At 32.6% G+C, this 13,772-nt stretch overlaps 2 protein-coding genes across 2 annotated transcripts; one reads left to right on the top strand and one right to left on the bottom strand.

The window, feature by feature from the left end:
- Window positions 1-1,261: 1,261 nt before the first annotated feature.
- LOC143082696 (uncharacterized) lies at window positions 1,262-13,542 on the top strand. Its single transcript, XM_076258509.1, has 4 exons — window positions 1,262-1,405; window positions 2,807-2,970; window positions 9,659-9,775; window positions 13,200-13,542. Exons 1-4 carry the CDS (start codon window positions 1,402-1,404, stop codon window positions 13,353-13,355), a joined length of 441 nt encoding a protein of 146 aa, XP_076114624.1. The 5' UTR covers window positions 1,262-1,401; the 3' UTR covers window positions 13,356-13,542.
- LOC143084071 (uncharacterized) lies at window positions 3,916-5,680 on the bottom strand. The gene is made up of 2 exons (XM_076260488.1): window positions 5,365-5,680; window positions 3,916-4,629 (listed from the first exon to the last, which is right to left on the bottom strand). Exons 1-2 carry the CDS (start codon window positions 5,678-5,680, stop codon window positions 4,079-4,081), a joined length of 867 nt encoding a protein of 288 aa, XP_076116603.1. The 3' UTR covers window positions 3,916-4,078.
- Window positions 13,543-13,772: the final 230 nt, after the last annotated feature.

The following is a 13,772-nucleotide window of genomic DNA, read 5'->3' as shown; positions in this document are numbered from 1 at the left end:
AATATTGAAATTCAAGGTTCTCGATAAAAAAAAAATATCTTGCGTTCTATGATCTTGCTTTATATGTTTTTTTTAACTTACCAGTTTGATTTCTAACTAAAATATCTTTAAATACAGATAATAATTGTTTGCATAAAAATTGCTTCCAGGATCCAGCAATACTGATGTTTCTTAAAGTAAGGAAATCGAAGGAAAACGGGTCATTTTTAGCCAATGATTCTGTTGAGAAAAAAATCCGCCGTCAAAATGTATTTAATGTTAATAATTATAGGTCAAAGTAAGGCCTTCAAGACAGAGCCTTGGCTCACCCCGAACAACACTCTCAGCAATCTCAGCTTGTTTTTGCATAAAATTTGCTTCCAGGTTCAAGCAATCCTTAAAGTAAGGAAATCAAAGGAAAAAGGGTGATTTTTAGGCATTTTACTGAGAGAGAAAAAAAATGGCGCGGGGCTGCGCCCCGACCCCCCTCTCTTGGGGGCCTCAGTCGGCGGCCCACAAACACTGCCTCCCCTGAATTAGAAACATAGTTACGGCCCTGCATTTACGTGCAATCCTATGGCAATCACCAATGGGAACAAAAAACATATCGTACAGTCTGTTATAGAAGTCCCCGACATGAAAAAATATTAAACAATTCAATAAAGAAAACTTGCAGACTAATTAATAACAAAACAATAAACAAAAAACTTACAGCCAAATTAATAATTAAACAATTAACAAACAAAAAAACAAATATGACACACATGAACCTACGACAATTATTGCACTGCAGGATCTTGTAATTGACTAGAGACAGGCTCATACATTTGCGCCGGGATGACATTGCTGAAACATGTTTGTAATGGCTAAAGGCTTCCCTAATATTGACAGTGTTTAACAGCACAAAATCAGAAGAAACTATTAAAATAAGTTGAAATAGGCGAATTAAAGTTTGGATTTATTTTGGAAAAATAGTCATTTTAACGCTTTACAACAATTTGAAGGGTGCATCATAAAAATAAACATTTGTTTCAAAATACATCTGTCAAATTTTTTTAAAAATATTACAGGACAATCGGTTATCCTTTAACCCGTATTATTGATGTTTTAATTTATCTAATAAAATGATCAATTGCTTAAGGTAAACTATCTCAAGTGTGTTATACAATATCTTTCGCTATAGTTAAAACACGGAAGTCACGTAAAAAGACATACAATTTTGGGGGATCGGTTAGTATAAAAGCCTATTGAAAACAAACCAATAACAAACATCTTGTCAGAAATATCACAAGTTCGGGTCAGGAGGGTGGAGAAAAGAAATATTATCAGATGAAATAATGTACATTTGGGTTTTTCCACCAGAGAGGAATATATCTGTCTACTTCAATTTGTTGACTGGCTTGACGTACAAATACTGGTATAATGGGTAAATATTTTTCTAATAATTTATCAAAAGTGATATATGTGGTAAATCCGACATTGCATACTTTTTTTCATCTAACAACAAATCTTGATGCAAACGAGAGAAAACAGATATTAATCAGAATAAAGCATCTTTATCTTTTGTATCCTGATACTCTGTGACAAAATAAATCTAAAGAAAAAAATATTGTCATGCTGGAGATTTCACTATTAAATATTGCCTATTTTTCAAACTGACAAATCTTGTTCAATTCGTCTATGAAAAAATGATAGAAATGCTACAATATGTTGCTCTCTATAACGAGTAAGCAAATCACCTTTCCCTAATTGTTTAAATCTGGTTGTCGTTGTTGAATAAAAGAAAATTTAATTGATCCAGCAATTTAAAGCAAACATGTCTAAACTATGGCATAAACTGTTTACATTTAGAAAGTATATATATAACCCGATTTTTTTTTACTTTATGTGATTTTCATTTCTTCAAATACTTAAACATGACTGTTTATAAAATACAAGTATATTTTACTTAACACAAAATAATGATGGCATGATAATATAATACTCACGGTTCTTTCAACAGTTTAATTCAGTAGTCAGAGGCATAATTTCACAGTTTGCAAATAGTGAGATCTGTTTACATATTAAATCTAGTTAAACCTATCACTTTTTATCGCACCGCTGGTAATTTCGTTGTGATCGGTTTAACGCCATAATGAATATGTAGGGGTAAGTAAATATCATAGGGGTTCATGACGTCACGTCCACTGTTAATGGTGATGCATATATTTATGTTGTTGTGTTTCTTTATTCATTTTTCTACAAAACGCAGCAGAAAAAGTACTGCGTGCGATAAAGTCGTTATACGGTGTACTCCTGATCCCCTACGGACCATAGAATTGGAATAACTTACATAGGATATTTGGCCTACGGCCTCAACCCTATCGATTTTTTTTTCCCTCTATGGATCCGTATGGGGTCAGTAGCAAACCATTCAACTTAGAATAATCATCCTTTATTCTTTATTCTTTATATGTATATTTCTAAACAATATGCTATGAATAAATAAAAGAAAAGACCGAATAGAGTAGCAAGGAACTCGGTTGCCAAGTGGTCAGAGTCGTTTTTTCTGCAATAAGCACTAACAGGTAAATCAAAGACGAAGAATTCGCTCATGTCAGATTTGTTCCACTTCTTTATTAATTGACTAGGATTGCAGGTTGTATTGCCGTAAGTCGGTGGTTATCTCCGGATTCTCCACATATATATGCTTCTTAATATGTCTGTGTCATTCAAAATAACTTTTTTATACTTTGTAGCTTTGTTGTCCTTGTACTTTTTTTTACCCTTTATAATCTTATGAATGAGTACGATCCTTACATGTAATTATGGTTTTTAATTTTTGCAGCACAGTCCTCTAACTACAGTCAAATTCCATTGAATCAAAATCAGTCCAAGTCATGTCTATCTACAATCAATAGCGATCCAGTAAATGTAGATCAACCAACGACATCTACTTCTGTCGTTCCATGTGTTTCTGAGAATCAAACTGAGAAGATTTATTCTGGAAAGGTTAGTAATTTGCATATAATACATATTAACGAATTTCCCTTGCTTAAAGATATACTCTGTAATGCATTAATGAATAGAAGAGGACCAAAAGATACCGAAGGGACAGCAAAACTCATAGATCGAAAAACAAATTGAAATCGCCACGGTTAAAAATGAAAAAGACAAACAAACAAAAAATAGTACCCAGACACACCAAAGAAAATTAAAGACTAATCAACAAAAGAATTGGGGTGTTCTCATGTGCTTCGGAAGGGTAAGCAGATCCTGCTCCACATCAACAACGCTGTATAGTATAACACATCTCCAGTTATATCAACGATTCTTTTTAAAACTTAAAGTTTTAATTAATTTGTTTACTGGTAAGTTATTTTTAATCGTTCTATAGGTTGCATTTCTGTAAATATTGACAATGCAATTTCCCATAGAAACTCCTTTTACGTCTAAAACTGTACCACTTTTACTATGAACTTTTGAAAAAAATCTTATCCTAGAATTGAAAGTTCATATGCACCACAATTTTTTTTTAAAGGTCAAAATATAGGGCTGTGCGGCATATTTTTAACGTTTATATGCCCTGAACTTCTCAGAGTTTAAACTAACACTAAATTTCTTAACTACCCCTACCTCGAACAAAAGGTTACCACAGATTTCAATGTAAACAATATGCACATGTTTATTTACTGGTAACATTTCCAAGTTATGTCTCTGTGAGATGGAACACAGAGAGCATAACTGGGAACTAGTATGTAAACAAAATTAATTTTCTATGAATATTCAAGATCTCCCCAAAAGAGGCGTGTTTTGAGAAACAGCTGTATTTACAAAGTGCAACCTATACATTCATTTATTTAAATAGAAAACTCTCTAAAATCAGTTTTTCTCACATTAATACTCATTTATCAGAGTTATAGTCTTTTGTAACATAAATTGGATTTTTTCCTTTGATGTTTTAATGCAATAATTTGCTTAAAAAGTGTGTTTAAGGAAAACCATGGTATATTATATGCAAATTTATGTTGTACCATACTTTGCTAATTAAATATGCAGCTCAACTAGAAAAAATATGTTCCATTGCGAAAATTCCCATTAACTTTCTTTCAACAAATGTTTAAGTGAAAGAAAAATTGCAGTTGTTAAAATTTACAGTTCTACTTGTGTTAGTAATATCATTCAAACATTTTAGGCGCGTAGAAATGTCACGACAATTTGCGGAGTTTTCAGTGTTGACTGGTTCCAGTTTTGTACACTTCAAAAGAGGCCCCTCAACTTCCAATTTATTATGGGTAACAAAAACTGTATCCATACTAGGTGGATTTAACACAGAAGACACTTTTTGTTCTATTTCATCAGTTTTTGATTTGTATGCCCTTACAGCTGACGACCTGTGTCCAGTACGATCCATTATTGTTTGTTCATCTAATCCTGCTTTGTACAATGCTGTTGCGCACGTCCTCTTCCCAGAATGATTTGTGTAATTTCCAGTTAAGCCCGCTTTTTGACACATCTCTTTCATTAAACCTTCTAGTTTATTTACACCAAGCGGCTGCTTTCCATACAGGATTGTATTTCCGACCAAAGCCAAAGGATTTCGATAAAAACATCCATCATTACCAAGAATGTTGAGATATGTCTCAAAAATGTTGTACATACACCTAGGTCCTGAAAATGAATTATAAAACTAGAAATAATACAAATATTGTATATATGGCGACTTTTTAAGAAATAATCAGTAATTAAACTTAGTACATGTATAACGGAGGGGTACCATGATTTGCACAATTTCGATAAGTGATAAAAATATACATCTTCATTAAAAGCAGTTACATTGTCTTTTATTGATGAGTATATTGCAATTTGAGAGTTTAACTATAAAACCAGGTTTAATCCACCATTGTCTACATACAAAAATTCCTGTATCAAGTATTGAATATGACAGAAGTTTTTGATTAAGTTGATTTTGTCACTTTAAATACGATAACGGGCTTTGCGCTTTGACTTTTCATTTTCACTTAACTTATGGTGAATGGGAGATAACTCTTGTAAAGAATGCAGTTTTTCGTCAGTCGTGATACAATTGAGAGCAAACACAAAAAATCGTAAAAAACATGACTTAATTAGTGATCAAATAGAAGGATCATCACTATCCACTTCTTACGCTCCCTAAATACTATTTTACTGTTTAGTGTTTGGTAATAAGCCTTAAAAATATGATCCATTGACAAATAATTAAATAATTAAATGAAATTTCAAATTCATAAAATAACGAGTTAAAGCAGTTTGCCAAGAAATTCTTAATTGTACCTGTTTTAGGTTTTTTTAATGAAAGGAACAACATGCAAAATAATTATTTTTACTGTACGATATCTTGATAATTAACAATAAAACAAAACTTACCGTCATTAGAATAATGTTTTATATCCTTGTTGCTAATTTTCATATGACCCAGACCACCGTTGAAGGTTTTGTTGTTACGGCCAATAAATCTAATGTATTTCCCCTTTCCGTCTTCTCCAAGTTCAAACTGAGAACATTGCAAATTCCGATGTTCATCCCTACCCATCAAGACAAACATTTTACAGGCATAATAAAAAACAGTATACTGAAGTGTTGTTGAATTTGATTGTCCAAAAACACCAGATGACCACAAAATTTCCTCATCTTCCTCCAATATTGCGTCGGCCTTTTTTTGTTTAGTCCCCAGTCCTTTCATTCTTGCATCAAGCACTTTGCGAAATTGTGCAAATGTGCCGTCTTTTTCGTCAAAGAAGTTAACATGAAATAACTTGTTGTCCTTGCAATGTCTCATTAAACCACAGACGATGTATTACGACGACTTCGAAGGATATTCGTCTCCCGTTTTTTTTCGCGCCTCCAAAACAAATCTCTGGAGCCAATAATCCATAGTTTGAACATCCATTGCCAACAAATCTGTTATTTCAACACCGTTTTGTCTTCTAGCTGCCCGCCATTCGTTAAACACTTTTTATATCCCACTTTGTGTTCTTTTGTGTATTCGGGTTGGTTTGTGAAGTTATAAGTTTATCGATCTCGTCAGCAGAAACACATGTAGAAAAACGATTAATCCCTGGGTTCACGGGGTTTTCGACTACGCTGGTATTTGGTTCCCTGGCCAAATAACCAAGTTCAAATGTTCCCAAGTCAAAATTTTCTTCGCCCTCAACATCGTATACGTTCATTGCTTGTGAAATTGTCAAATTGACATCCATTATATTTGCTGCCTGAGAAATAGCCAGATCGTCAAAATAGTCAGCCTCAATCTCTTGAGAACAGACTGCCAACTTGATATCATCTTCGATTTCGGTCGCGACTTGAGATAATTGAATTGCGCGAGCTTACTTTTCATTGGATAAAACTGTAACGTGACCAATTTCCAATGTTAGTTCAAGGTCTTCAAAGCTGTCAATCATTTTATTTATATTACAAATTTTATATTCCATGTGCTTTACTCATTAACATATTTAAAAAAACTCATCCTTCGGACTCGTTTGTTTAAATATGTTAACTCGTAAGAACCATTGTATATATAGTACAAAGAAATCACTGCGTATACTCTAAGTTTTTCTGTACTATACATTTTATACCCCCTCCCCTGTTTCAATTTTTTTTAAATTTGAAAACAAGACTTTTTAATTATTGCCAGCTTACCTTATTTGCATATTTTCTGATAAAAAAAATGCCTAGAACCTGTTTAAAACTGTTTTGATAACATATTGAAAGCATATCAGAATACTATAAATGTAATGTTTAGCAGTCAATCATTACAACATTCAAGATTATATAAAGTATCCAATCCAGCCTGTCTCCAGTCCACATCTTACTATATGTCTATTTGTCAATTAAAGAACACTCAAATGGTCAATTCAGAATCCTTGTCACAATAGTATCATCCGTAACTATATATCTGACACAATTTAGCTAATATATATAATAGAAGTGTTCAAACAAAGCCATATTTGCAATAGTTGTATGTATGCAAATACCAGTCTGAGATATAAATTCACTTAAATTGTTGTAGAGATGACTGCTAACATCTGATTTTTGCATAACTTCCAAGCATAGTTATTGTTTTCTATATCAAGAACTTTAAAATCATAAAATCATAGCATTTACAAGTTAAATTATTTGTTTTATGACCCAGGAGGTAGGCAATTTTCTATGTTTTTTTGCCCCTGGGGCCTCAAATTTCCTAGATCATTCTGCTGTTTCTAGCAATTTGGAATATTTAGTAGATATTCAGGATAGAACACACTATTGTAAGTTTTCTTGAGATATTTTTGTTTTTCTAGCTTGTTTTTTATTATGCCGTGGTGACAAAAAAGCAGATTTAGGTGTTGCGGCTTACTTTTGGGTTGTCGAAAGGACACAAATATCCCATAAATAATATTCAGGAAGGATCAATGAGTTTCAATGACTGCGAAGAGTAAATATAAGCACTTCTTTACAAATTTACTTACAAATATGCAAATATTATGAATTAATTATGTATCCAGGACTTTAGGTAAACTATGCATACTGTAACCTGTGAATTTATGCTGAGTCATCATATTTAAGGCCCAGGATTCTATCAATCTTCATTAAATATTTATAAAACTTCATATTTGAGTTAATTTCTTTAAAATCTGTGAAATAAAGCAAAGTTGGTTAAATTCTGAATGTTCCCCTTTTTCGCCCTATATAATTTTTTTACAAGGTTTTTTATTCTTCGGTTAAGTTCATGGTGTTATCTTAAAGTATTTTAAAACTATATATCAAACAGGACTGTTACTTGTAACGAACTAGAAGGAACACATAATACTCATTTTATATAGAAAGAAATCCCACGTAAATAATCGATAAGTAAGATTTAATTTTATTAGCATTGATAAGTAATATATTCCTTTCTTTCTGAATTTCTTTTATGGATGATGAGAGGCTTTTTGAGAAATGATTAAATAAGCATTCCTGATTTGATGGATTTGGGAGTTTAATGTCAGTTTGCATCACATAACGCATGTACACGTTGATTTTCTGTGACGTTAAAAAAAAAGAGTACAAAAGTTCAGGTAATGTACTATATAAAAGAGCATTGAGGTCCTACGATTTTGAATGGTTTCCCAAACACAGCGAAGATAACCAATACCTGGGGAAGAAAATTCGTTGGTATTTTGGATAACATTTATCAGAACAGTAGTAATTTTGTTCACTGTTTGTAAACCCCTCGAAATTCTTAAAGTCAGGAGCCTGTTATTTTGTAGTTTGTAGCTTTCTGACATATTATTTATTCTTTATTTCTTGATTTTATTATAAATCAGACTGATTGCTTACTGATTACTTAAAAATTCAATGTGTATTGCATTGGTCTTTTATATTTGATTATTCGGTATGAGTTTTGCTCATTATTGAAGGTCTAAGATTATCTTCATTTGAAAAATTCATTGTCAGTTGAACTCTTGTACATACTTTTCTCATATGGAGCCATACTACATCTCCTTATTTTATACTGACAACAAAATAAACCACTACAAAATCTTTCGAAGTGTAAATTTTTCTTTCCCCCCCCCCTTTCTAATATAATTTTTAAAAAAGCAGGATTATGTAAATATGCCGCCTAAGCACCACACACATCCATTAAGAACGACATAAAACCAGGTGGTGAAAATGCTTAAATGACTAAACATATTTCTATCAACATTTGTTCGAAAGTAAAATAAGGATTTAAATGGTGATGAGAAGAATTCAACCAGTAGTGTCGTTACATGTGGATGTTAAACAAATCGAAATATCTACAGAAAAATCATTTACAATCTGGACTAAAAAAACTTCAGATTTGTCTTCGCTTTGCTCTCTTATTTCATTGTTCAGTTGAAAAATAAATTACATTGTCTCAAAGCAGCGCATGTTTTACAGAATGTAATTTATGAATACAAATTTCTTGTTTAAATTTTGTTGAATTCAGCAGACATTCGGTATTTTGAAGGATACTTATTGTGCACAACTACTGGATGACTATTTTTGTACACATTGTTAATAAATAGATTGCATTCAGAACATTCCAAGAGACATTATTACAAAAAGAAACTAAACATCTTTTGATTTTGGTTAGGATACATTTATGGTGTCATGAAAACAAGACTTAGTAACCCACATTTCAGAGAGTACATGAGTCTCATATAGCTATGTGAAGTTGAGATTCACGATAGAACCGAAACATTAAGGTCTGTTCCATATCTTGATGTTTGATCGACAAAGACACAGATGTACGACTAGATTTTATAACTAACGTTATGGGTTCAACTGTCTAATCTTCATCTTTTCATTTTGCAGCAGTAACATAGTTACCTTCTGCCCAATCGCATGATGACAATTAATCTCAATTTACAGGTTACGTCCATGCATGTTTACACTATACGGAATTCGTAATTGCAGGTGTGCTCTTAACGTACATATACTAATTCGCTTGAGACATATTTTCGCTCTTTTAGAATTTTCTAGAATAGTTCTACGAGCTGTCAATGTCCCGTTTGTATCGTTTCACCGATTGTAATATTTTCACAGAATATTGATGCATGAATATTTTCAAACGTTTACTCTGTCAACTAATCTGGTGGTCTCGCTCAAGTTAGATTTCATGTGATTACTTTGTTTGCTATGATCCGTATCATCTACGTAATATTTGTGCTTTTTTTAGACACAGAGGAAGGACGAATACCCACCAGATGATTCAAACCATTTTTGTATCGCCGTTTGTACATGTGTCCTCTGTTTCTGGCCATTAGGTTTGGTTGCTATCTGTACAGCCATGAAAGTAAGTTTTGAATTATAAAATCCATTTTTAGCTCACCTGGCCCAAAGGGCCAAGTGAGCTTTTCTCATCACTTGGCGTCCGGCGTCCGTCGTCGTCGTCGTCGTTCGTCGTCGTTAGCTTTTACAAAAATCTTCTCCTCTGAAACTACTGGGCCAAATTAATCCAAACTTGGCCACAATCATCTTTAGGGTATCTAGATTAAAAAATGTGTCCTATGACCCAGCTATCTAACCAAGATGGCTTCCACAGCTAAAAATAGAACATAGAGGTAAGATGCAGTTTTTGGCTTATAACTCAAAAACCAAAGCATTTAGAGCAAATCTGATGTGGGGTAAAATTGTTTATCAGGTCAAAATCTATCTGCCCTGAAATTTTTAGATGAATGGGACAACCCTTTGTTGGGTTGCTGCCCCTGAATCGGTAATTTTAAGGAAACTTTTCCGTTTTTGGTTATTATCTTGAATATTATTATAGATAAAGATAAACTGTAAACAGCAATAATGTTCAACAAAGTAATATTTACAAATAAGTCAAATGACTGAAATGGTCAATTGACACCCTAAGGAGTTATTGCCCTTTATAGTCAATATTTAATAATTTTCATAAAATTTGTAAATTTTCACTAACATTTTCCACTGAAACTACTGGGCCAAGTTTATTATAGATAGAGATAATTGTAAGCAGCAAGAATGTTTAGTAAAGTAAGATCTTAAAACACATCACCATCACCATAACACAATTTTGTCATGAATCCATCTTTTGCTATGTTTAATATTCACAGACACCAAGGTGAGCGACACAGGCTCTTTAGAGCCTGTAGTTTATATAGTTGTTAAAACATTCTATTGTCCAATTTTTAACGCGTAAAGCCCCCAACAAATATTTTATATAATTTGAATTCATTGAAAGATGTGAATTTTATGATGATTTTGAAAAAAAGATTGATCCAAGTTATTTTAATCAAGTCCGGTTTTATGTTTTTCCTCCAGATTGCGTTTTATTCATATTAAATTCAAAATTCAGAAATAAAAGTGTAGACTGCGGACAAGGTAAGATATGCGAAAGTGAACGAAAAGAAACGAATATCAACAATCCTTTTAAAAACAAAATTAAAGCATTAATACAACAAGTGGTTTTCCTGAATTGTAAACAATTTTCGATTATTGAAGAAATTGATATTTTTTTGTTCATTGTTTGTCTCGTCATGTTATACTATTTCAAGATCTTAAATTTTGTCGACATCTTCTGTAATGGTAAAAACAGATTTTCAGATTTTCAGTTATGTTGATTTGTTTTGTTTACCATGGTTGATAGTTTTAACCTTCGTTTTTAATAGTATACTTAAAACGTACAATTTGTGCAAATTATGAAACAATTGTTATCAAAATAGAAAATAAAGCAAAAACATTTATCCACTTACAATGGTGGATATAAGAGGTCATTGCAAAACAAATTTTTCTTGGAAAAAAAAGCATGACAACGAAATGCATTGAAATACAAATTTGCTTTTCTAAATAATCATTATGTATCACATTTGAAGTGAACCATACACTTTTGTTTGAAAACTTATCATATGTTATTCAGGTCTCAGAAAGGGTATATTCTGGGACATTCTCATCCTAGAGTTTATAACCCCGGCAGTTATCTGCATATATACTGACATTTCTGTGTTATTATTCAATCACAAAACTCTCGACACATTGATAATCCGTAATATACACTTAATTTTAATAAAACAGTTCTTTCAATATGCTATCGGTTCAGTTAAATATTTGATATGATCCGACATAAAAGTTGTATTTTGTTACAGGGCTACAAAATAGAGGTTGAAAGCAACTCATAAAGATGTAGATTATATTTTGAAAACAGCTGAAATATAGGAATATTCTGCTGAAAACGCTTGCTCTTATATAAAGAATTATAGGAAACTATTTTATGGGGCGTGAATCAGATGTGGATACTTAAAAATTACAAAGATCTTTTAGAGTGCATACAATCTAACTCTCTTTCATCTTGTAACAGTATTAAAACATTTGACTTTTCTACTCTGTACACTAGTATTCCACATTCCAAACTAAAAGACAAATTGAAAGAGTTGGTATTGCTTTGCTTCGTAAAAAAGAATGGCCAACGTAGATACAAGTATCTTGTCTTAGGGAGGGATAAATCCTATTTTGTAAAGGATCACTCTGATTCGAACAAAAAATTCTCTGAAATTGATATTATCAAGATGCTTGATTTCTTGATTGACAACATATTTGTTACGTTCGGAAGACGTGTTTTTCAACCGACTGTCGGCATTCCAATGGGAACAAACTGTGCCCCTCTACTTGCCGACTTGTTTCTTTATTATTATGACTGACTTCATGCAGGAACTTCTTAGGAAGAAAGATAAGAAGTTAGCAATATCCTTTAACTCTACTTTTCGCTATATAGATGATGTTCTTTCACTAAATAATTCAAAATTTGGTGACTATGTGGAACGCATCTATCCAATCGAGCTAGAGATAAAGGATACTACAGATACAGTTAAGTCGGCCTCATATCTTGACTTACATCTAGAAATTGACAATGAGGGTCGGTTGAAAACAAAACTTTACGACAAAAGAGATGATTTCAGCTTTCCAATTGTGAACTTTCCATTTCTAAGAAGCAACATTCCAGCAGCACCTGCATACGGGGTATATATCTCCCAACTGATACGATATTCCCGTGCTTGCATTTCCTATCATGATTTTCTTGATAGAGGGTTGCTGCTCACAAGGAAGCTATTAAAGCAAGAGTTCCAAATGGTGAAGTTGAAATCATCCCTTCGTAATTTTTACGGACGCCATCACGAGTTGGTTGACCGTTATGGAATAACCGTATCACAAATGATATCGGATATGTTCCTTACGTCGTAACTACAATCCCCTTCCCTTTCCTGAATGTGACCTACCGAATTAGACTATTTACCGGATTTGTTATCACATAAGCAACACGACGGGTGCTGCATGTGGAGCAGGATCTGCTTACCCTTCCGGAGCACCTGAGATCACCCCTAGTTTTTTGGTGGGGTTCGTGTTGCTTATTCTTTAGTTTTCTATGTTGTGTCGTGTGTGCTGTTGTTTGTTTGTCTTTTTCATTTTTAGCCATGGCGTTGTCAGTTTGTTTTAGATTTATGAGTTTGACTGTCCCTTTGGTATCTCTCGTCCCTCTTTTATGGTATAACACCTTTTTTCAACTGTTTCCAGTTCTCCCTTTTGACCTTATTATTAACACAAAAACCAAATAATTGATAAAAATAATAAGTACAGGTCAATAACTACTTGTAGAAGATAATTATATTTCAGTTTTTAAAAAACATTGTCTTGCTTGTCATTTAATAAATTTTATTAAACTTTTTTGACTAACAACAAAGTGCAATATTGTTTTTTTTTTGTAGGCATCCAATGCAAGATCACAAGGTGATTATGATGCAGCAAGAAGATATAATCATTGGACCAAGATTTTGATAGTTTTATCGATTATTTTTGGAATTATTTTTGGAATTATTTACATCTATCTATACATAAAAAAACATTCGGTCGTCAATTACTAGTATATAAGTTGTATGCTTACATCTAGATGTCTTTATACATCGTTTTTCATAGAGCTGTTGTCTCATAACTGTATATCTCTACATAATTTTTACATCATATTTTTTTTTCTTTTTCTACCAAGTAAGAGCTCGTGGTTGACAGTATGTAGTATACATTTGGTTCCTAATAAATGACTTTTAAAATTTATCATGAAACCTTTTATATTTCATTTCATGTTCCCATTGTAGAATTTTCAACTAAACATAGTTCCTTTATCCATCAGAAATCTGTACCAAAAATATACCTGATGACTTAAAAAAAGACTACACCTGTAATTTCAAAAAAAATGCACCAAGCCTATTGCATCTTAGATTTTCAAGAAGATGGTTTTAGAGGCCTTTAACATTAAAGATGTGAAATCTATTCCTCCGGATTGC

The sequence above is a fragment of the Mytilus galloprovincialis genome, chromosome 7 (assembly GCF_965363235.1).
Source record: "Mytilus galloprovincialis chromosome 7, xbMytGall1.hap1.1, whole genome shotgun sequence".
NCBI classification, from domain to species: domain Eukaryota; kingdom Metazoa; phylum Mollusca; class Bivalvia; order Mytilida; family Mytilidae; genus Mytilus; species Mytilus galloprovincialis.
Note: the sequence above shows the minus strand (reverse complement) of the source record. Positions and strands in the feature narration are given on the sequence as shown.